The sequence below is a fragment of the Oxyura jamaicensis genome, chromosome 10 (assembly GCF_011077185.1).
Source record: "Oxyura jamaicensis isolate SHBP4307 breed ruddy duck chromosome 10, BPBGC_Ojam_1.0, whole genome shotgun sequence".
Lineage (NCBI taxonomy): Eukaryota > Metazoa > Chordata > Aves > Anseriformes > Anatidae > Oxyura > Oxyura jamaicensis.
The window spans coordinates 20,251,322-20,276,071 of record NC_048902.1 but is presented as its reverse complement, the minus strand read 5'-3'; the positions used below and the strand labels follow the sequence as shown (position 1 = coordinate 20,276,071).

General features: G+C 40.1%; 1 protein-coding gene across 5 annotated transcripts in view; it reads right to left on the bottom strand.

Annotated features, from left to right (window-relative positions):
- MAP2K5 (mitogen-activated protein kinase kinase 5) overlaps positions 1 to 24,750 on the bottom strand; it is a 126,864-nt gene that overhangs the window by 19,362 nt on the left and 82,752 nt on the right. The window contains exons 18-22 of one of the 5 annotated variants that reach the window (XM_035335668.1): positions 18,481 to 18,549; positions 15,953 to 15,979; positions 15,609 to 15,641; positions 3,376 to 3,437; positions 778 to 823 (exon numbers count right to left, since the gene is read on the bottom strand). In XM_035335668.1, the coding sequence (XP_035191559.1) occupies positions 778 to 823; positions 3,376 to 3,437; positions 15,609 to 15,641; positions 15,953 to 15,979; positions 18,481 to 18,549 (237 nt within the window). Of the gene's footprint in view, positions 1 to 777; positions 824 to 3,375; positions 3,438 to 15,608; positions 15,642 to 15,952; positions 15,980 to 18,480; positions 18,550 to 18,835; positions 18,976 to 22,827; positions 22,895 to 23,187; positions 23,242 to 24,750 lie in introns of those variants that run through there. The other 4 variants (XR_004753526.1, XM_035335669.1, XM_035335670.1 and 1 more) reach the window with 4 other exon arrangements.

Genomic DNA, 24,750 nt, shown 5'->3' with positions numbered 1-24,750 from the left:
ACTCCTATCTCCCATATAAATTATTTTAAGTACTTAAAACAACTTGTTTGATTCTGTATTTTTCTAGTAGCTTAAAAACAGTACTCTGCACTAAATACACAGCCACAAGGGACCAGCTTAAGAGCAGGTACCCCATTATTGCCTTACTGAAAAAATGGCATTTGCTAGAAAAAGAAGTGGTCTCTGAGCTCAGATTCCAACACTGAGAGCCTTTCTGTAGAAAGACCAAAGCCACGTATTAACTCAATCTTCTGTAGCCAAACTAATTCCATTTTACATGAATATAAGTGAAAACAGTACCTTCTGCATTTCATTAAAAATACAATATTTTGACCATATCCCCTGTTTTCCATCTTCAGATTTTGAAAGGTTAAGACTAGCAAACGATGACAAGGAGTGACCTACATTAAGCTGTAATCCCTGGACATAAAAACTGAAAAAAATGTGTATTAAGCATCAAAATCGTTTTTGATTGAAACTTGATATGGGCTGTGAAAGTTCTGTATTAATTCCCCAAAACACACACGAAGCTTTGGCCACCACGAGTGTAACAGCAAAATATCCATTAACTTGCGTGGAATCAGAATTCCACCTTTTGTTTGGGTGTTCTCTCTAAGTGTTTAATTGCTGTACAAGCCAGAAACAGTTTAGATTTAAATTTATACATGCTGAAAAAAAAAACACCACACAAAAAATGGCAAAATGCCCACTTCCCTATACCTTAATAAAAAGCATTCATATAAAAACCACACTGGAGGGCTCTGAAGTTTTACTTACCATTAAATCTTCGGGAGCTGGTCTTTCCTTTGGTTGCTTTTTCATGCTATGTGACATAAAACAAAATGTTCATATATAAACAAGTGTTTATTTATTTCATTTTCTTAAACAGTGAAGATATCCTCCTGTAACAGATTGTGTCTAGAATTATCAATGTATTTCTTAACTTTATCACATACCAATGGAAGACAGGGTTCCTAACAATGGCCAAGACATTAATCAACTTCTCCTCTCCTCTCCCTCCCTCGTGGTCAGTGTTTCTCTATTATTAATATTTTGTTGACTGTTATCTAATTTTCAACTTTTGTGTGTGTCTTTGAAGTTCCCTACAAATGTCTCGGTTTCTTTCATCATTTTTGAAAGACGTCATACCTACTAATACCTTCCTCGGAATGAGACGTAGAGACAACAGCTTCCCTTTTATTTATAGGTCTACACTGCGTGTAACCATGAATATGTGTAAATATAAAGATCATTGAAAACCAATCAGCTCAGAAGATATAGTAAGTTGATTCTCATTTTGCTAGGGATTATTACATAGCTTGACACGACATATTATACAAACAGGTGGGAAATTTAACTCTAACACTAAACAGCTTCAGGAAAACACACAATACCCTGGGGTTTCTACCTTAATTTTTTCACATTCATTTCCATTACACTGCAGGGTGATAGTTCATTACACAGCATTAAGCTGTTTATAAGATCATGTTTCTCATCCAAATAGTCCTAGTTTTCTGTGCAACAGGTGCAATTAGCTATTGAAGACAGTGCTTAGCTGCATGAAGGAACACAATAACATGGCACAGAGGTGACCATCAGGAGCTGCCTACTGACTAATTGGATTACATCCAAACAGCCAGTGTTTATGGCGTATCTGGTATAAAGTCATAACGTCTGTTATGCTGCTCACTTGACATCTCTAATACTTATTAGAAATTGATTGCTGGAATAGCATTCAGAATTTCTTTGCATTTGTTCAACACTAACACCTCCTTCTAAAAAGAGCTGTGTGCTGTACAGCCTGCATAACACCATATCTAAAATATCAGATAATCTGTGATGCAGTTAGGTTGCATTAATGATACGATTTACCTTCCCTACAAATAACTACACACACCTCAAATAATGCAGGCATGAGCAAGTAAAGCAAGCTGTCTGACGAGTAGGTTGGTAACAGTTCTAATCTGACAGTCCAAAGTAGCTGCGTCCCCAGGGAAAACAAGGCTATTAGCCACCATCAGTTATGCTTCAGTTTGACATCTGTGGAAATTTTAACACAGGTTATCCCTCCCCCAGCCTCAATGAGATTTTTTTTTTTTTTTTTTTTTTTTAGAAAAAAACAGCCTGTCATTACTTTTTGAAGGGATTAAAAATGTACAGCTTCATGCACATCAGTTGTGGCGCAGAATCCCCCGAATGGAGGTGCTCTTCGTAAACTGAAACTATTGAAAAAGGAGGCCTATGTTATGCAAACTTGAATTATTTATTTGCTTTAATTAGCTGATAATCAGACTGCTTTTTGTTTCTGTATTGATTGTTACACACTATGTCAGACCTGGAAGGCACTCTCTCCTATGTTAGGTATTTAAAATAGAAACATTTTAGATGGCTTTTTCTGCTGTGGCTCTCGCACACAGTACAGAGAATTGGAAAACGCTGTGAAGCCCGACCTACAGATCTGCGTGGAGCCAAGGGTTTCGAGTGCCTTGTTTTCACTGAGAAAACATCTCTGAAGTAGCCCTCTCGTCCACGCGGCTGCTGCTCTCAGTGGCACACACTGAGATGGCTCCATCTGATTTAGCACAGCTGAGCATCCTGAAAGTACATGCTCACAAAAGGGATGCTTCTCTGTCAAACAAATCCTATCCGTACAAAATTCAAGCTTGTTTCTTCTGCCATACATAAATGACTGCCTATTATTATTATTATTATTATTATTATTATTATTATTAAAGTGAATGACAGTTAAAGAAGATTTTCCCTTCACTCTGTTTCTTTAGGATAGCTTACCCATAAGACTTACATTCTCTTGTCACTAGAGAAGTGTATTTTTTTATTCTACAAATTCCTCCTTGCCTATTCTCCTTTAATTTAAATGGTCTTCAATGAACTATTCAGTTTAAGGAAAGAAAATATACCCAATGGTGTGTTTTAAAATACGATTCACAGTAAAAATTACTTACTGAAAAGCCAATGAATTAATCAAGGCTACTTGCCTTTCTAAACATTGTGGCAATTTTATAAGTAATATTTTAAAAAGCCCTAAATAATGATATTATACACCCGGGTTTTTGTGGCCTCTTTACCCTCAGATGAATTCTTAAGAGTCTCATTGCATGAGACTGCACCCACATCCAGGGCAGGTTTATTAAAACAGGAAAAACCCTTGTAAGTACTTTTACGACCCTTTGTGTAAATAACGTTTACATAATTTAAACAGTTTGCTTAGCTTTGCTGCCCCATCTGCCCAAGGCCCCCAAGTCCCTCTTCTCTCAGAAAGGATGCAAGGAAAGCCATAAGGTCTCGCAGAGCTGCAGAGTTAATGGCATGTATCATTTACATTGAGGGCATGGCATGTTTGCAAACTGAGCTTACCATTGAGTGATGAAGTGTACAAATGGCTCAGAGAACTCCCCGACTGGAAGGACGGGCGATTCCTGGGATTGGATTGAAACAAGAAGCAGAGTCAGAAGCAGGGAAGACAATTTTTTAGAAGGAGAGTAATATAACAGCGACAACAACAACAGCCAAAAAAAAAAAAGGACTCAACAAAGCCTCCTTTTCACACGGAGAATTTGAGGGAGAAAGGTACAAATTCTTCCGAGAATGTGTTATAAAACACTGAATTTCAACTAATGAGTATTACACAATGGGTAAAAACATGTGGAAAGACACTGAGGGGAGGTGAAAAAAGGACAATGATAGCCACAGGGTAAAAAGGAAGGTAGGGAAAGTGTAAATGAGAAATTAATGATTATTTAAGTAACACACAAATGGTCTTGTAATTAACAAAGAGCTGTGAAATTATTCTTGTGTTGACCTTTGTTTCTTTCACTGCATTTGCTATTTATTTACACTCATGTTTATTTACACTTATTCATTTTAGAGGCTCTCCTAATTCGCAGTCTGTTCTAGATTTAAAAGATGAAATAATTTTTTAGGGGGAAAATACGCAAGATTTACCAGTCTAGTGAAAATAACCACTCAGTGTTTATGAAAGAAAAAAAAAATTAAGAGCACAAGCAAAAAATATAGAAATGGGGAACAAACAACATCACCATTTGCAAAGAAGGGCTTTACGAATTTAGGAGTTTTTCCAAGAATGACAGAGAGCTCCACTGTGTTTATAGTGTAACAGCTCAGGATGTAATGAAATTACACTGCAGAGTACTTTAACAGTGTCATCTCATTAGACCTACAGTTGGAACAAGAGAGCCACATAAAACAGGCAGCTGCAAATGACTCCATTCTCATCTATTCTCATTTGCTATTAAAAATACCTTTCGGCGGCTTTTTTCCTCCCTGACATCCCTACACAAAGTACCCTGCAAAGTATGATACATGCACCTATTTAAATTAACAAAGGAATGACTTATTTTAATCTCACTGTGCTTTGGAGTGCTTTGGCCATTTGGATGAGCAATATATCATTACATACAACCTTCCAGCGCTGCAGGCAAGAAACTCAGAGCGTGCAGCATTTGGTGGGAGCCAAACAATTTCTCTAGCACACAACTGTGTCAAATGCATGCATGTATTCATTATTGAGAATGTGAGGAAATAGCTTTGATGTAGTGGAAAAAAGAAGATGATAAAAGCACCTCTGCAATGTGTGTGCCATTATCAATGGTGGCAGATAGACACAACCGCAGAGCCTCCTATGTGATTAGTAAATATACATATAATTGCTGTGGCCAATTATCAGAAAAATGAGATCGGTAATTACAAGACAGAAAATTAACTAGAACTCTTATTAAGGGCTTTGTTTCCAATTCAAACAATTGGAAACTGCTGGAAAATACAATTAAATCAAAAGTAAGTGAAGAGTAAAAGGAGAAGCCAAAATTGCTTTACAATTTTCAAAGAGTTCTATTAAATACACGGACTGTTTGATATAACATGCCCAAATTCTCTTTGAACTTAGCCCAGGCGAGGGAGAGGTTATTGTTTCTAAACTTATAAATGACATCAATATAGGAAGGTTTGCACTGGAGAGCGGAAGGAACACAAGGAAATAAACAGCGCAATTAAACTTTCTCCACTTCAAAGAACCATGCATGAAAATCATTCATATTAATACAGAGAATGCAGAGCCAAGTGTCAGGCTCGCTTCTACCGTGTGGAGCCCAGCAGGTTTAGACTCTCCCCATCCTTTTCTCTTGTCCTGCAGAAGTCTTCCCCGCGCTGGCACCTGAGGTGGCAAACGCCGCTGTCCCCAGGGGGGACAGACTCGGGGCAGGAATGAACAAAAGATGCTGGGCACACATTACAGATCACTGAAAATTGTTAAGGCGAAGCTACCGGAGCCCTCTCCGTGGGGAAGCAGCCCTGCCTGGCGATGTTCCCCTGCTGTTTCAGCACAATGGGAGCGAGGAGCTCCTCGCGAGCGTCCCTCTGGCGGGGCTGCCAGCGCGGATGGTGCGCGCTGGGGGAGCAGGACGGGCACGCGGCACTTCGCACCAATTTGGTAGGTGATAATTTCTGCAATCGCAAAGAGGTGACGGACCCGTAATAGAGTGAAGCTTCATTATGAGAGCAGAAGAGAGGCTGACGAACTGCTCTGAAGCCACCAGCCTCTCACTTGGGCTGTGCCAAGCAAAGCCAGCGGCAGGGACCAGGCCATGAAGACCCACATGGGTGCCTTCACCCAGTGGCTCCTGAACCACAGCACGGCCAGAAGACGAGGAGCTCCGTCACAGGCATGCAAGAAAATCTCACCCACCCCAGACGCTACATTTTGACACAGCTTTATGTCAAAACTCAAGCATTTTAACCTCATCTGGGCCCAGCCTCTGCTGCCCAGGCCTGGCAGGCATGGCCAGGTCTCCGCTGGCCCTCCTTCAGGAGCTCAGGAAGAGATTGTGGAGGCAGGGAGATAAACCTGGATCTCAGGGGTACGAAAACAAGATGCTTTCATGCAGCCTTCCCAAGGATTTCAGACTGCACGTCCCACACATTTGTTGGTCGTTCACTTGATGAATTGCAAGTCTTTTGGGATGATACATCGATCTCAAGAAAATACTCGCTAGGAAGTGCGTTTGAGGGCAAACAGATCAGTGGAAATAAATAATTCCACTCCAGTAAATATGAGCCAATTCTTACTTTACAGCATTAGGTAAGTCAGGGGAGAAGGCTGCAGATTTTGGTTTTAGGTGAACCAGGAAAGCATGGGCTCTCAACTGCTTATAAAGGTAGGTGCTAAAAAGTTCCCTTTTTAAAATGGCTTCAGAAACAGAAAACATCCCTTCAGTTACGATACCTACCCAGGGAAAGCGGTGACTGAAATATTTCTGGTTTTGCCATTGTTCTACTCAAGAATGTTTCAGTAGTAGAACGATGAGAGTATTTTGTACTTTGAGCTATTCCAGTGAGAGAAGTGTTCCTATTGCTGCCTCTGGAACTTGAGCAATTACGATGTTGTTGCATCAGGTATAAGCAAAAATTTCCCAAACTACACAAACTAGGTACAGCCTGTATTTTATCATGATGTTCCCCAGACTATGACTCTGGCTAACTCTCAAAGGAATGGGAACATTTCATTTTCATTAAAGACAACATATTTAACCAGTATCTTGAAGAACACTATATCAGGGATGCTGCTAAAATGGCAGCAGAGTCGCAAATGGTTGCAAAGGGCAATGTACCCATTGCCTCTTACATCCCCTGGCAGCTTATTCCCAAGGCTGGCTATTGTCCCAAGCCCCCGAGCAACATTTCTGCAACTGGGATCTGCTGCAGGAGAAGACAGGATCAGCCTCTGTGATTTCTCTGTGATCAGCCTCAAAACCAGCCAAACCGTGCACATACGGTGCGAATGGGGAAGGGCAATAGGAAAAAAAGTTTGAGTGATGCCTTTGCCTTGTGAATAATGAACAGTTCAAGAAGGTCAACCCATTACAACTGAAACCGTTTAATTATTAATTATGCACAATCTATGAGCAAAAGGACAAGTTCAGAATGTTTAATGTGTGGTAACTCCGACTGGACCCTCTCTTGGCATTTTGTTATTAGCACTTGTCAGCAAGGTGCTCAGGCATAAAGAAAAAAGCACAGCAGCAGAAAATCTGAGCTAGCAGGAGGAGGGAGGGCTTTAAACTTCAAACACTGATCCTAATATTTAATTTATGGAGTGCCAGTGCTCTGGTATAAACCTTATTGACTTCCATGGAGTTAGGGGAACTCACATTATTTAGATGAAGACATGGGAAGATGAACACTGTGACAATCCCTTCAAAAGCCCTCTCTTTTGAAGGGACTGATGGCATTACTATCTGTGTCTTTTTTTTTTTTTTTTCTCCACAGGTCTGAACAAAGAGTGAACAACCTAGTAATGTGTCCAGAAGTCAATCAATCCTTTCCAGTCTATGCAATAAGAGTTCAAATGACAGGCGTAAGCATTATCCTCCCCTGCTTCTCACATCTGCTACCTGAAATGTCTTCTGATCTGTTTTGCTCCCATCAAGCAGAGCAGTAGCAGAGATTCTGCTGAGGCTCAGGGAAAAATAAAGTACAAACTCACACATGATGGAAAGAAAAATAAATACGGATGAGGCACCTTCCTCTCCTTTCTGTCCAACTTGAAAGTTTGTCTGGGTAAACCCAAATTCAATCAACAGATACAGCTCACAAGTAGTTTTGCCTCCCCATCTGCTAACTCCCCCTCCATGAAGGGTTAAAATTCCCCATTCCCCACAGCTCCAGAGCTACTGCGATTCTGCAGTACTCTCTCCTCAGTGTGCGTGCTTGTGCAGAAGGAAATGCCATGGTCCTATGGCTCTATGGCCACAAGAGGGAAGTTAGCAGAACCGAGTAAACCAAACTTCAGTTACTCTCTCCTCTGGGTTTCCCCAGCACACCCTGTCTTTGAAATGATCATCTCCTCTGGGCAGATATTCCTATTCTGCAACTTGTCCATTGATGCCGAAATGGCAGTATTTAATAAATCATGTGTGCGCTTTACAAAGCATTTTTGGCTTATCACTTCAGCCTAGACAAATCTCTAGGACTGAAGAATTTGTATGCACTCCTGCTTCCCTGTTGCTAAAGCTTTCAAATAATACCCTTACTTGCTTTTTACTTTGTGGCCAAATAGTGATTTTTTTTTTCAGACAAACTTAAGTTTTAGCTGTACCAGAAATGCTGCCAGTTGCAATTATGTGTAATAACCGCACTGCAGTTACAGAGCTGTTTCAACGAGACCAGCAAATTACAATATTGTACATGTTCAGATTTACTCCTTCAAGGTCAACTTCTTTTTACAGCATTCCTAAAAAAAAATAAAAAAATTCCATTGCTGACTTTTAGCCAATCTACTTCAAAAGCCCTGCACCAGCCTAATGGCAGGTGAACTCTTACAAGTAACAAGTTTGCAGAAAGCAACGATGTCTGGAGGGGGCTCAGAGGCCCAGACTTAAAAGAATTTCTGGATTGTCCCCATTATATTCCCACCCCTAGCAGGAAGGTGAAAGATGATTACATCTCTGCGCCAGGTCGCTTCTTGCTCTTTTCTTAGTAGCAGATGCCAAATGTGACAAATTATATGTGGGGGCATTTTGGTGTGAAGTTCCGTCTGCTGGGATTGGAGTGTCAGCAGTAAACTCATTTATTTCCAGATCTCTAGCTGGACTGGAACCAAGGTCGAAAGGCCAGTGCTTTATCCACCAAAACCCTCAGCCTACCTCTAACACCTCAAATCACGTGAGAACCAGCTATTCTCTCAGGCAGAACTACCTGCACCCCAAGTTCTTGAAAATACAATGTATGAGTAACCTACATTTGTACGGGAGGCACGCAGACATTCGTGGTTAAATTCGTCAGCAGGTACTTGGAGCTATTTGCTTGTCACCTCTGCAGCACTGGCTGACGTGGGATGTTTTTCAGAGCCCAGGACAGGCAAGGAAAGAAGCCGAGGAGTGTAATTAACATTAGGAATAATCTAGAGTGTACAACATGACATTTTCTACCTCTCGCCAAGCTTTGTACTTGTTAGTGAGGCTCTCTAAAGGGCCTTGCAGATAAGTGTACAGGTAGCTGGAAAACAGGTTAATCCTTTAACCGTAACTGTAATTGCTTTCTCTCTAAAACAAACATAAGAATTTTTTCTTCTCATTGCTGGTCTCTTGTCGATCATAAGCTAGCAGAGCACAGCAGTGTTTTGGGTAGATACACACACATATGCACATTTCAAATAGCTAAGGCACAGCAGCATGAAACGTAGCCTCTACCTGTTCGCACCAAAGGGACTCAATTGAAAAACTAAACCCATTTATTGTTCCCTTTTTCCTCTGTACACTCCCAATGCATTTTTATTGCTTTTTCATAAAACACTGCTGCAAATAATCAAGCATGACCATTGACATCCACAAGATTGAGTTTTAGGAACCATTAAATGAGCTTGCCCTCTTGGGAAGGTTCTTGCTCAGGTTGGTCTAAAGGTAATTATTCAGCAATTCCTACCTGTGGTTTTACCTTGTTCCTATATAAGTCCCTGAATCTCATACACTAGTAAGGTCACAGTTTTTGTCTCAATAAAAGCATACCCCAAAACAACTTATCCACAGGACAAATTACGGTGGGTATGCGTACACATGCACACACGTGGGTACCCTCTAACACCAGCTTTTCTTGTATGGAAATCTTCAAAACTCCAGAAATTTTCAGGGTTAAACAGAGATATCCATACATTCAAATCAATTCATGAGAATCTAAGAAATTCCCAAAGAAAAACCAAAATCTTGTTTCATTCAGAGCCTGTCAAGTTTTCTACTTCAGTTATCGAAATAGCAAAATGTAGCACTGATGCATAAGGTTAAGAAATTCAGCACTCAAGAGGCAATGGTCTTATTTTTGTGTTATTTGATCAAGCTGAACATACTGTGAATTTTTAAGGCTATGCTGTAGCAATAAATAGAGGGATGTATTTAACCAGGAGGAAAAAAGGGGAATAGAAATAACTATATAGGATACATGTATTAAGTCCAAGTGATTTTTTCCATGAAAAAATTTGAAAATTTATTGACACTGAAATGCTTCATAGCTCAACATTAACACTACGCTAGCATTAACTGATGCTGCTAAATGTTTCTAGAGTATGAATTTAAAAAGAAAAAAAGAGGTCTTTGATTTGTGAAGTTTGTAAAGTCCTTGAGCTAGATTAAACTGCAGTCTTGTGAGACCGAGTATCTCTGTGGGGGCGCTTAACAGAAGTGTTCAAGAAACTCATGGAAAGCTTCTCACTGCTCACTCATGAAGCTGTCACGGTAAGGATTCACGAGTACAACTAATTAATTTTTCTTTTAAATTTCTGCCTGACTCATCAAAATATGAAGATTTTTCAATGCTGTCTCCTATTTACAAAAATAGGACTTGCTCTTGAAAGCGTTTCCTCCTGAAGCTTCTAATGTAATTAATTTGGATGTCCACTAATCCCAGTACTTTAACTAAAATTGATGGACAAAAATAAGGTTCTTTTTTTCTACTTACTTCAACATATTAAAAAAAAAAAAAAAAAAGCCCAAACCAACACCTAAGACACTATTACACTGAGACAAGCTATGGAAACTTTGAAATCAAAATTAAATTGTTTCAGATTATGAAGAAGAAAGGGTTACAAACTAGAGCTGATGCTTAACTACAGAGCTTGTGACCACAACTGCTCCAGTACAGAGAAACCCAGTTTACAGCAACCACCCAAGGGGCTGGCAATAATTGGTTTCCTAGTAGGGATACTCTAACTAAATAAAGGTCAAACAAAATAGCCCTGGAGAGCTTAAGGAAAATTTGAAGTAGTTGCTTAAATCAGGAGGGCAGCATACTGGATGCATTCCACAGGGCAAGTTTTGTTTATCCAGCCATCTCCAGCTACGGAGCAGCTACCTGCCAAGCCAAAAACCACAGGACGGAAAGGATGGGAAGCTGACATGCTGAAAAACTGAGAGCTGTCGGGTTTGGCCTTTTGGGATCTTCATCTGCAAGCCTGTAATCACCTAGGTGTTTTACTAACTGCTGATCTGACTGGCAATCAGGAAAAATGACATTTTTCAAAGGTTTTAGAAATACTGCATCTGGAACGCAACCGAGGAAGCAACTAAACAGTAATTTCCGACATAATACAGTTTGACACCAAGATAACAGTGAAATGAATAACTACAGGTCGGGAGAAGCTCGAAAACTGCTACTTTTCAACTGACTATATAAATACCCTATGATCATAGCCCTGTTTCTCCTGAAAACTTAAACCTGCCTTCTGCTGCAGGGTCGCAGAGCCCAGTAACCCACTGCTTACCAAACTGGACATTTACAGCACCCTCATTTACCTTTTAAACTTAGAGTCTTCTAATGCATGAAAAGGAAAATGCACAATTATAATCAAAGCTACGGTTCTCATAATCTCTGCTTGGAAGTGGAATTTGATTTACTGAGGGACTCCTGCAAACGTCAGCAAAGTGAGCACAAAACCAGACCATGCTGGTGCCTGGGAGGTTGCTGGAGATCCGGAGGCTGGGCAGGGAGCAGTTCAGGTGTTTTGTCAATTAAAAAATCATGGGAGGCATTCTGAGACTGCGAGCAGCAAGAGAGGTTAAAGAGCACACTGATTTTAATTGCAGTCTTCAGGTTTCAGAGTCAACCCACTAAGCGAAATTGGGTGGCCTGCATTTCTCTGATGCATCACTTCTGGGCTTGCAATATCAATGGCATTATTCTGGGGTTCTGCTGTTTATATTTCTAATTCATTGCCTGGAACAGACTCAGATGATACAAACTTTTTTATGCACCTAGAGCTTTTGGAGAATGGTCCTGCTGCTGAGTAGACTGCATTGCAAATTCTTTGGCTGCATGGTCCTGAAACACAGGGGCACATCTAGGACATCTTCCAAGCCAGGCAGAGGCTCCTGCTTCCAGCAGGACTCCATTCTCCTTCATGTTGGAGTGTTTCTGGAAAGACTGCGCACAGCAAGCGATGCATGTCGTTCCCAATAGGGATTCATCTGCACTGCTCAGTGCTTTCCATATAACATTTCGGTGAGTTGGAGACAAACTAAGTTGAGTGCTAGAATATTAAATTACTCTCAGATCTCAAATAACAGCAGACTGCCTTTATTGCTGGCTGTATTACAGGATGAACTACATTAACAGCTAGTCTATCCTCATCTTTGGACCAGAAGCAGGAGTCTTATCATGGTGGGAGATGCTGCTATGATTAGGACTGTTGCTTAAATGAGCGTGTCTTATTTGTAGCTGGATCAGATTTCACTGTAAGTTACCACATGTTAAAAAATAAAGGTCCTGGCAGGCATGCATCCTATTCACACAATGATTCTTGCTAATTTTGGCATTAAAAAAAACATCCCAGAAACAATGTCATTAAAAGCCCAATAACATAATTTAACAAAAATTTGTCAGGCACAGTTTACAATGCTTCTCAAATCACTTGCTCATTCTGCAGAATTTCTGAAAAGTAAATTTAAGCCCTACGAAATGAACAGATAGACTTTTTAAACCGCAAAAGTGACCTGCTAGGTCTCACATATTTCACTGAGAATTTAAAGAAAATAAAAAAAAAGCCAGCTTAAAAAAATCTCACTACTGCAGAACATCTAAAAACACCCATGGATGGTTTTTATTCCATCGTGTGCTACCTTACAGAGCATGGTAAGTCCAGGATATGTAGGTAATACACAAGCAACCTCTTAACTAGTTCAGTCATCGACAGATCTTATGAATTAAAGGTGATTATGAATGAGCAGAACATTAACTTTTGGATTACCTCTATGTTTTGGTAGAATGTGGGCCAGTTCTAAACCAGTTCTGGTTTCTGTATATTGAACTTCAAGAGAAGTTGGATTTTTCGGATCTTTTCTTATGTTAAAAACAGAGCAGAATAAATTTCCATCTCCCAAAAATATATTCTTAAAAGTGCTGTTCAAACTGACTAAAACATGAAAAAATATCATTACTTTTCTCTCATCTACTTGTATAATTTTTTTAATCGAATTTGTGAAAATGCAGTTCATCACACATACAGTGTAACACCAAATCAATGGGCAGATGCTTAAGTCTTGTTGCTGCCATATTTTTATAAATTACCATCAACATACCTGGTTATTTGCTGAATTTAGGCCTCAGATAATGGAAAATAAAAAATAATGTTTCTATCAGGTACTTCGGGTCTATTCTAAGGCCTCTGATAACCACCTTGCCTGCTGAAAGCCTTCTCCACCAGTCTGTTCCAAGCTATATGAAGAGATAAAATAGTCGTGCAAAGAGAAATTCGGTATGAACTGTTTAACCACAACTTCAGGAGCCAAAAGTCCCAACCATCTTCTGTCACATTAAAAATATTTATTAAGGGACTTGAGAAACAAGTTCTAGGAAACACCCTGTTACAGGAGCTCCTTACAGCCAAGGGAAAAATTTGGCCCAAAACAATCAGTCTTACAACACTAAACATTTCTAATCTTTAACACTCAGGGTATCAATAACAGCTATAGAGTAGCAGATGGTACAGAGACTCCCTCTCAAAAAGGTCCTTGGGTACAAAGATGAGTGTGTATTAGCCACATAAGCAGGTCCCCAGGATGGGCATCTTACAAAAGACAAAGCCAGGAGGAAAAAAAATAGAAGTTACACACATTTTGCTCTGAGGTCTTTGTATACAGGACAGCGCTGGGGATGGCAGGAGGAACTGTTAAAGACAGTGCTGCCCATCAGCTAGAACAAAATAACCTTAATATAAATGTCCTCCAAGACATCATCATGCCAAGAATTTGCACTTCCAGGTGTGGCAGCCACTATCAAAACGCTATATATCTTCCAAAATGACCCCCTCACAATACACACGTACCGAGCAAATAACACTACAGAGCCAATCCATTCTCCTCTTCCCCCCGGGCTCTAAACGTTATGGCATGCAACTTCCATTTAGACATCGAGTGTGTTGCAAAACAAAGCGAGTTGCACTTAAAGAACTTTCAGCTGAGCTATGCTCCATAACCTGAAGTCTCAACATGCCCACAAGCGCAGTGCTCTCTGAAACACCAGCTCAGGAGAATGATGACTCTGTGGCATACTGCAGAACATAAAGTAAGTTAAAAGAAGTAAATACCAGAATGCTAACGTTAAAGCTTGCTTGGCACTCAGATGTCTACACCAAGTTCCTCGGTTAAGGTTTCTGTAAGAAGATTGGCGCAATCCTCATCTCGAAGAAAGTGCGAGAAAGCTGCAAGAAGCGCCACCATAATGTGCAGCTCTGTAGGGCTCTGTTTTAGAATATTGAACTCGGATTTAGGTGTTACGATTTAAAAGTAGTTTGTCTAGTCCATTTAAAAGCAATTTGCCCAGCAGTAGCAAAACACATAAAAATATGAGCATATTTAGTTTCACATCTTCAGGACAGGGATGGCCTTTTGTTACTGGTATAACCAGGACTGGTGCTTTGGAATTCTCATGTCGTATCCAAAAACACACTTAATAGGAGTAACAATGGATGAAAAAGATGAAAGAAGCAAATTGCCTAAAATCCACTCAAAGAAACAGACCACCATAAAGAGCCAGGTAAAAGAGCAAGCACCGCTGGAGGCTTGCCAGGACTGGAAGAACTCCCTCCTTCCTTTACACAAAAGATACTCGTTCATTTTGATTTAACTGCATCCCTCAAGGCCCAAATGTCACTTTTAAAAGAAGTTTAGCCAAGTCAATAAGTCATCCTCTAATAAAAGGACAAAAGTGTTCACCGCAGGTAAGAGCAGCAGGTTCACATAAGGAGTAGTTACCGATTGAGACACAACTGAGATTGGGCACTCGGGCATCGCACCGGTGGTGAGCTTAGATCAAGCTCAACAACCACGTTGCAAGGGCTGGGCTGGGTCTAGTGAACATCTAACGGGCCATGCCAGCAGCCAGCAACCGTGACCTGGAGAGCCAGCAAGGACGTTCTGCTAGAGGTTGTGGCAAGTCTTTAAAAAGTTACGACTTCTTCCTTGTTCACAGTTCCTAATTAACAACAGCACCATATTAAAAATTTGAAACAAACAGAGCAAAATTGACAGCTGCCGGACCTGAGAAAGCACTCAAATGTTTTACTATCAAGAGTTGCAACCCCCTCCTTACAGCTCAGTTCAGACAGGGAGTCTGCTACTCACACTGGGATCTTCTACACCTTACCTTTTTATTTTGTCCTTCTGATTGAACAAAAAAATAGACATTTAAATACTTATTCTGCAGTCTCCTCTTCTTTCAAACACCCTTCTTGTCTGTCTAAACCGCCTTAAATATGCCTGACACAACGTACGCTACCACTTGAACGTCTCTGTTCCAACTCATCTGGCAAATGCACAGGATCAGCCAACATGACTAGGTTGAGGCTTTAAGGCCTAAATAGCTAAAAGGCCTAACCTTTGAGACAATCTAGTTTTTCAGACTCAATATTAAGAGTAGCACAACAGCATAAAGTGGGACAAGGCCAGTTCATGTTTGACAGCTCCAAGCTGTACGAGGCAACTTGTGCTCTGAGGATGTTGGGCATTGTGCTTCATTAGGAAACAAAATATAAGCTTTCCACTCCATTAGGAATGACTTTAGGAGTGAAAGCACATAAGACGACGACTCACCTCATCAACAATGCACTGCAATAACTGGAGAGGCTGCAATGGGAAGAAGAGAGGGAAAAAGTATTAGCCTGTATGCAATATCTTTACAGTGGAGTGGAAAGAAAAAATCATTAATGCAATAAAATATAGCAAGATTAATCAACAGCAGCAAACTCTTATAAAAACATTGATGCTCAGGATGTTCTATTATTTCTAATGGTACCTAATCTAATACAGGCAGTTAAAGGTTTGCATTTTCTTCAAAATGCAATTTGCTAAGTTTAAAACAAGGCATTCAAGCATGCAGAGGAAGCAGCCATCAGGAAAAAGAAAAGTGAATTTTTTTCTGAACTCATAAAGCTTACCATTAAAGATCCCTGGTTTTTCTGAATCTGAAAAAAGGCAATATGTAATTAGCATGTCATAATCAAAATGACTCACTTGGACACATTATGATCACTGAGAGAAAATTATTGCATCGCTGGTGGCAATTTGTGGGCATGTGTTAACACAATTTACATAATGAAAATACACAAATGTTAATAGCTCGCTTCTCATTTATAGGCGAAAGTCAGCAGAATGTTAATTTCACACAACACTTTTTAGTACCCTCCAGGTTGTATTAGAATAGGAAGAAAAACCATAATCCATTTCAAAAGGCTGTTTACGATTCAGATATAAATAATGTTTTATATTGCTAGATTGTGAACACTGGGCTTAATGTTGCAATCATTGCTAATGTTATGAAGCTCACTCTTTTTAAATTAAAAACCGATTTATTTAAAATTGAAATTAAATCATAGTCAGAAATTAGAATTTTGGATTACTGCCAGACTCAGCTCGCAATCGCTTTTTTGTGAAGAAAACTTTAATTATGTGGTTGAAGTATCTGCCGCTACTCAGGAAAGCTTTTAATACTCCACTTTTACCCAAGTTTCTTATATATTCCAACCCAGTTTTACTTTGACTCTAAGAAGAACGTCGCCATCTGTGAGGTGGAAAGTTTGATGAACTTTGTAATGGTTTAAATGGCAATGGGAAGACTTGCTACCAGTCGTCTCTGAACCCTTCTAAATTTCTTATCATCAGTTTGGTTGGGAAATTAATTAATAATTTGTAGCAACGGACCACTCAGTTGCCTACAGAGAGCTATGAAATATTTTGGCCCATATTAGCAAAGCGCCTTTTGATTACAAAAAGAAACAAAGGCAGAACTACAATACAAGCAATTAAATACAAAACAGGGAGCAGGTACTTACTGCAAACTATCCGAATTACCGGGTGCTAGTATTCTGATCATTTCTATATGCATACCATTTCTAATGGGTGAGGATAATTAATTAGGTATTTTTCCCAAACACACACAAAGTTGCTTGCATCCCAACATAATCGCAATGCAAACAGAATGCAGTCTTTAGTGGAAACGTTGTCTTCTGTTCGAACACAGTTTGCTTGGCTTGCCCCTTACATTTAATATTCTCTGCTGTATAGTGCCATGATGATGAATGTTGTAGGGCTGCCATCAGCTTTGGAAGCGCTCTCCCCCAGTACCCAGCCAGAGGCATGATCCTCCAGTAATACTTTACAGGTAGTAAAATGCAATACAGAGGAGGCTGAAAACTAGCACCAAGAAAAAAGCAGGTATTATGCACGTGAAGTCTTTCAATACAGTGTAAGTAGTAAACAAATATACACACAAACTTTACGTGTATAATTCTCATTTTTCCAGGGAATAAATTAATACATAGATAGAAATCACCCATTCTATTTTTAAGGGTCAATGTCAATCTATTACAATTCAATAGAATAAATTTGCTGTTTTGCATTATTGCTAATAAGCAAAATATTTTGTGGATATAAAAGCTATAAAAGCCTTTTTTTCCATACTTCACTTTCAGATGCTAAATGACAAAATAGACTCAGCTCATTCAGTAGGGATGATTCTGAGCTCCTTTAGATCACTGCACATGAATAGGTGGTTCAGTTTTTCATCAGAACAGAGTATCAGTCACATTTCTTTACAGGAAAAATAGATCTTGTCATGAAAAGGAATAGAGGTGGGATCGTCTATAGGAGCCTCAACACAGATATGATTACATCCAATTTCAGAACAAGATTTAAAATATTATTTCTAATAGCAGCGCTGAATGCTTCTAATGGAAAATAAGGCAACACAAATCGAAGTATTACAGAATCCTTCCTGCGACATTACAACCACCCGCCAGAGCAGCAGGCCTAGCTTCTGAGCGAGGGAGAGACGTGTGCTTGCTCACACACACATTGTTACCAGATTTTATTACACAATTTTGATGGCAACATATTATTTTGAGATCATCTTCATAAATTTTGCATTAAGGTAGCTGTGCCAGTACCTGGAATTGATTCAAAATGCTTAAGACACTCAATTACTTTTTAACACTGTTACCCGATGTAATGACATATCTGCTATTTCCCTTGCATTTGATGATGCAACATCATTGTAATTGATTCATTTTCTCAATTAAATAAAGCTACTGCGCTTTCCTTGATGTGAATGCCACAGAGACTCCCGAGTTGGATGTATTACCTATTCTCTCTGTCTCAGATATATTGCTTGTAAGGCTGCACTGTGTTCCTCTGTTAACTCCACTAGAAAATGTAATGTTACTGTCATATTTTTCAAGTTCTGAACAGCAATGAACTTAGCTGTATTTATATTAGGCATATTTTTCACTGTTAAAACTATGTTGTTTACCTTTTCCGAGATCACATTATTGGGCAGCCTCTGCAGCTATAAAACAAACCTAACTGACGACAACTTCACAGTCGGTGCTTCTCCTTTTGCACACAGTTCATGAAAAAGTGAAGCATCCAGTTTTATAGCACATTAAGAACAGTTTTAAAAGTACTCAACATAAAATGTTTTATCTTCCTGTTCACCCGGCTCTGCCTTTCCCGTCCCCACCAGCCCGGTTTTCGTGCCCTGCAGGGAGTTACAAGTTTAGGAGGCAGGTCAGTCTCGAGCGATCGCAGCGCAGTGGTTGCAGCTGGAAAGCTCGAGCATTTGGCCTACCGCATACCCTGGGTGCTCGGAAAAATCCAAGATCTGGAGGAAGGAGACTGTAACCGTGATGGCATTGCACCTTCCACGAAGAATTCTGAAGGGTGAAATGGCTGCAGCGACACAACTGAAAATCCTGCTTGAAAGGATGACCAAAAGGGCACAGCACGCCCCCCTTTAAGGTATGGAGGAGGAATGCTTTGGTGCACTCCTGGAAACGTTGTTCCCACCTCGGAAAGGTCACGTCAAGCCTCTCACCAGCAACTAAGAAGGCTTTAAAGGCTTCTCAGACTCAACTGGAGTTGTGCAAATTTGCAGAATTAGATCAGCGATTTGATGTTTCTGAATCTGTGTTTTATTTGCCGCGTTTTCTCTGTACTTACTGCATGTGATAATTTGGAACTTGAAGAAGCAGGGAAAATGATAAATAAATCTATCACATTACTGGTCTGTTTCTCAGGTCATGAAATATCAGTGGTATTTGGATAAACTATGCTACAAAGCACATTCTCCAAATGGCATTTTTTTTTAAGGTTGGTTAAAAATGCAAAAGTTTGCCGCCTGCTTCATCTACTATTTAATGAGTGCCTCTGGTTATGAAAAGCAACTTTTGTCAGACCATCAGGTTATATTCCTGTCTCCATGGAGATACTTTGGACGGGAAGTGGCTGAGAAGACCTCTACCATCCCTTTCACATTATATTCACAAGCACAATCAACGAAACTCAAATGAATCCACCCCGGGTAACTTGGCGGAGTCACTAGCTATAGCTTTAATTTTCGCTTTTACTCTCTGGAATTAGGACTTGCCCTGGAGCTCTTGTTTGAGAGATTTGCAGGTGACCCAGGGTTAGATCTTCCCATATCAGTTAACAAATTTTCTCTTTACATATATACTGCTTTCCAAGCTAGCGCTTCCCCCACCTTTTTTTTTTTTAAATCGAAAAATATATATACCAACAAATCATACAGTTATGATTTTTAAGGGAGGCTTCGCTGTAACATTTCTTTTCCTATTCCAGGGGTCAGCAGATTTTAGAAGTACACATAACTTATTTATAATATTTATTAACGAAGGTTACATTTTATTGAGCAGCAGGAACAACAATGACCATCTCCCACTGACAAATGACCAACGCACACTTGTCTCATCTCTGCCCTGGTATGACTGGAAAAGGAATTTGTAAGTGTGCTTTCCATTTGGTCTTCGCCACCATGGGTTTTACCCTTTCTCTGGAAGGGAGACAGGATCTTCAGATATATTTTATACATTCTTGCAAAATTGGAATTGGTTAAACTTCTGGAGGGGCTGAAAGCATCAAACCCAGTAAGACGGAGCCCTCTATTTCGTTCCTGACTTTCGGAACAGCCCCCACCCCAATCTGTGCATTTTGCAAATGACAAACTTCAATCACTGCCACAAAACAGAAGACAAAAAAAAAAAAGAATAAAAATAATTTCAAAATCAAAAAAAGACAATTCACAACAACCTTAATATTAAATATATTCTTACAATTATATTATGCCGGTTTTCCCAGAGGTCTGCAAGCAAATTTATATAAAGAGATTATTTCATCCACCATTGAACTGCAGCCACTTCTCACAGAAATCTGTTTACCAGAGTTTAGTAACACAATTCAACAAACCGGGCATGAAAAACTGCACACTGTTGAAATTATGGAGGGAGCGTAAGAAGCCAACAATAACCACCACACCGGAGTGGGACCAGGAGGCTAATGCTAACACATTCCTCTCGATCAGCAGGAGTAGGGGACAAGCAAATCTTTGGAAAAAAGAGTAAATTTAGAAACGCATTGTTTAAGGGCTTTTTCAAACATTGCAGCAAGTACAGCATGTAAAATACAAAGTGTGGTCAACTAGAAACCTAATAAAGGGACAGGTTTTAGTGCTAACCATGTTTAATTTTAATGTTGCCCACGTTCATCAAGTGTAGTGAAACGGCTACCATGCTAATGGAGAGGAATACCCAGAGAACCTGGAGGACGCTGCAGAGCAGGAAAACCAACCACAGCTGAGCAGAATAATGTCATGCTGTCACCAAAAAAGGGCCAATTTCCACAGGGGGACGGCCGAGGAGAGGACAGCCTGAGGACACCCAAGGTGACCCTCTCCCCACACAGCACGGGAGTGCTGTGTCTGAGCCTGCCTAACCCCAGAGAGCAGTGGGCAGCTGGAGAAAGATCAAAGAAAGCTCCAATCACAGTCAGAAACCTGTGAAGTACAGGCTCAAAAAAAAAAAAAAGGGGGGGGGGAATCTTTAGACTAAAGACAGAGCAAGGAGGACACAGCCACCAAGGCTCCTGCATCTTTTCTCCACGTTCATGCACTCAGCAAGCACTATTCCCTGCAGTGTGGAAAACCTTTCTAATAATAAAGCACAGGGACACGTCATCTAAGGAAACAGGAGAGCCTCCAGTACCAGAAGTGTTGAAGAGCAGCAGATGAATGTCCATCAGGGCTGTCCCTCCTCGTAAAAAGTCCTTTCCAGCTTGAAAGGAACCAGATGAAAACATCAATGGTTAAAGCCTGTCACTGGAACCCACCTAGAAAAATCTTGGGCTTTTATTGATAAGCTGTAAAACCAATTGTGATCACAATAAATGATGCAATTCTAGGGGTATCTGAAAGGAAATAGCCCAGAGAGGCAAAAAGGCAGGTATACAAGTGGAGCTTTCTAAATAAACCGAGGCGTTGAGTGGGTCTGGACAATGAAAGGCACCAGGCTATGCAAGGATCACCCTCTCCTACATTTTTTGATTGTCCACCATGGGTTGTCCACCTCGTGGATTAGACACATGGCTCCACAGGGCTGGCAGAAGAACTGCTGCCATGGAAGGGAGACGCTCGCCTGGACCTCTAAACCCTCCCTGCTTACCCTGGCCTTGGGAGCTCTTCACTACATTGAGCAACCATCGCCCAGCAGAGGAGGACGAGCTGTGCCCGTGGTAAGAAGGCCAGCAAGGCGGAGGGGAGGTCTGTTCCTCTTCAGCTCCTGGCTCACCTGGAAGAGCCTGAGGCCTCCTCATCCCAACCAGGACAGCAGCAGAGATGTATGGTTTCAGTAAACCCCCTGACAGTGCGTAAGTGACCACCCAAAACAACCAGCAACTAAACCGGTGAACCTACCGCTAGCTTCCACCCCAGGGACTGCCCAGTCCACCAGGGATAAGTTCTCATTCAGGAAATTGTCCCGTGGCACCCACTGAGGGAACTGTGACCAGGAGGGAGGGTTCCTTCTGCGCACAGCAGGAACATCTCCCATCCAACAGCAGCACTTACTCGTGCAGGTGTTACACATTTGGATATATACCTCAAAAGAAATTTCATATTCCCCCCCAGATGCCTTTTTCCCTCCCGGTAAAGTAGCTCTCATGGCAAACATCACCTCACTTCAGGATCTCTCTCAACTTAGCCAAAAAGGCCCCAGCACAGTCAGCCTTATGTTGTGAAGGCAAGAGACTAACTGCATGGATTATTAAGGGTTTCTTGCATTAAGCCCTTTTCTTATTCAAAAAATAACCAGGGTTAGAAAGCAAACACGCACACAGCAGTCCTTCAGGACCACGAGCTAACAGCCCACTAAGAAAGAAACAGCTTTAACTAAGTTTCCTACATTTCCAAGCTTGAGCATATTATTCAAACATTAATTTTCCTTTTATTTTTTTAATCTGTCAGGAAGATTAAAATAAAAAAATTAAGCATGTCTTGATGCTTCAGATTCCTAACATAAAAAATGTGTTAAAACCTATGCATTAAAAAAAAAATATATATATATATATATATATATATCTGGAGAAACTAAAACTCCATTCAAATTTTACAGCAAGTTTCTAATATTCATATCGAATTTAAATACAAATGTATTCCTGGTAAAGGGAAAAAAAAATAAAGAAATTTATCCAAAGCACATTATCTAAAGAATGATGTATATGCTGTGAAACCTATGTTAAGAAATTGTTAGGAGGTTTAAAATATCAGCAGATGACAAAATATTTTTGGTGATTTCTGGACTATATTATAAAAGCAACAATATTTGCACAAATCTGTGATATTTAAGATACTACCAAAATGTAATTGGAGAAAATCACTATTTTGACATTAGCATTTGAACAGTGTATAATGCCTTTTAAATGGTTAGATATAATGATATATGTGGAACATAAGATGTTTCTTCCTTACCAGTAAACGTGCTGTAACCAACCCTCAATTTATTCTCACAAAATAAATGAATGCTTAAAGGATGTTTCTGTCAATTGAAAAAACAACAGTAAAATGGCTATTTTGCATGCCAAGTAAAACTAAATATTTTTTTCCTTGACAACCTGCTTACATTTAAATGAAACCAGGCCAAATTTGGTCAATAGTATGGATTACATATAACAAAAAGAATCTTAGCCCATGCTAATACAGGGATCAGAAAGCAGCAACTTCATTTAAAACCATGCAATTATTTAGCAAACTAAGATATAGCAAATAAATTAATCTGTTTTAAATGGAAGCGCTTGCACAGTAGCTTTTTGACCTATAATTAAATCTTACTTGCAGAAATCACAGCGAGGGCAGAATTTGCTGATGAAAAGATAAAAACAAAATCTTGAAAAAAAAAATAGGAAAAGAAGAAACACCAAAATCAAAACAAAAACAGCTTTGGCATCATAAATCAAAAAGCATTTGCAAAAATATTTTCCTGCTGAAAAAAACAAAAAACAACAACAAAAAAGCCACCTATATCCCAAAGCTGGGGTAAGCCTGCATCGTCCCCTGCTCTCCATGGAGCAGAACTGATTTGCTCCAGCTGAGGATCTGGCCCAGAGCTCGCAGCACACACTGCAGCGTCTCTCTGGTGCTTTTTATGTGCCGGGGATTGGTAAAAGTAGAAACCTTTCTCTAACAGGAGGAGCAAAAAGAAGATTTCTCTCACTGAGGATTTTTGGCTGTATATTTTCTTTATAAAGGAAACCAATGGCAAGTCTACAGCGAGCGCTTTCTTGGGCTATAAAATTTTCTATTATCCACTTATGCTTTCTTTGCACTGGGATTTAAGAATGCCTCTTCATTGAGACGAGCAATATGTCATCATTTTGTTGAACTAACAGGCCTGACAGTCCTGTCTCTCCGAGTTAGGGACACTGCTGCTCTGTGCTCACATTGCTGGTAGCAGGAAGGTGGAAAAGCTGGGAGAATAAAAAAGAAGGGAAAAATCTGACTGTAGCTGGGTTCCTCGCTAATTCATCTCCATTATTTATCATGCTGCAAAAACAAACTCGTTATATTAAAAAAAAAAATAAATTAAGGTCTGTCTGACTTTCGGTACGTTTTGAAATAACTTATTTGAATACTCGGATTATATATTTTAACAAATATCATCTTCTGTGTTCATCATTCCTCTTGTCTTTTTGATCTTTTTTTTCCTACTTATCATGTTCTTTATTTGAAACAGATTTTTAACAGATAATCTTGATCGTTATAACAATATCTTGCTTGCATTTTATTCAAATAATTCTTAAAAACAGCTTAAAAAGCCGTTTGGAATAACATCAAGCTCTCCATCAATCAAACGGAAAAATTCCGCTGGCGGTTGTATAAACATCAGATCAACTCTGATGTCTTCAAGGATTTCAGAGTGAACCATAAAAAACTCCATTAACTTCTGACAAAGAATGCAAATTAATCACAACATGGGGTGAAATGAAATTAAAGGCTCTTTTCTAATCAATGACAAGGCAGGATGAAATATTTGGTAGTCGGGCTCCCCGCGCGCGGGGCCGCCCGGATGCTCGCACGCTCCCCGCGCGGCCGGGCGCAAGGTGCAGCACGGCCCCGGCCGCTCGGCCCTCCTCGCCCCCGGAGCTATCTGCTTACAAGTCGCTGAGATCCACAAAACACACTAATCATCTGAATCTCAGGTGCATCCAATTTGTTATTCACACTCTCCGGTGCCAGTGAAAAGCCTGGCGTAGACAGATGCACCAGGAACCTTAAATGACAGTTTTGGCCTCCGGAAGTGCGATCGCTACAGCAAAATCTAGTACAGCCTCCAGGTGAAATGTCTGGAGCTCCATATGGAGCAGGGAAAATTAACAACAAGATGAAAATCGCTGT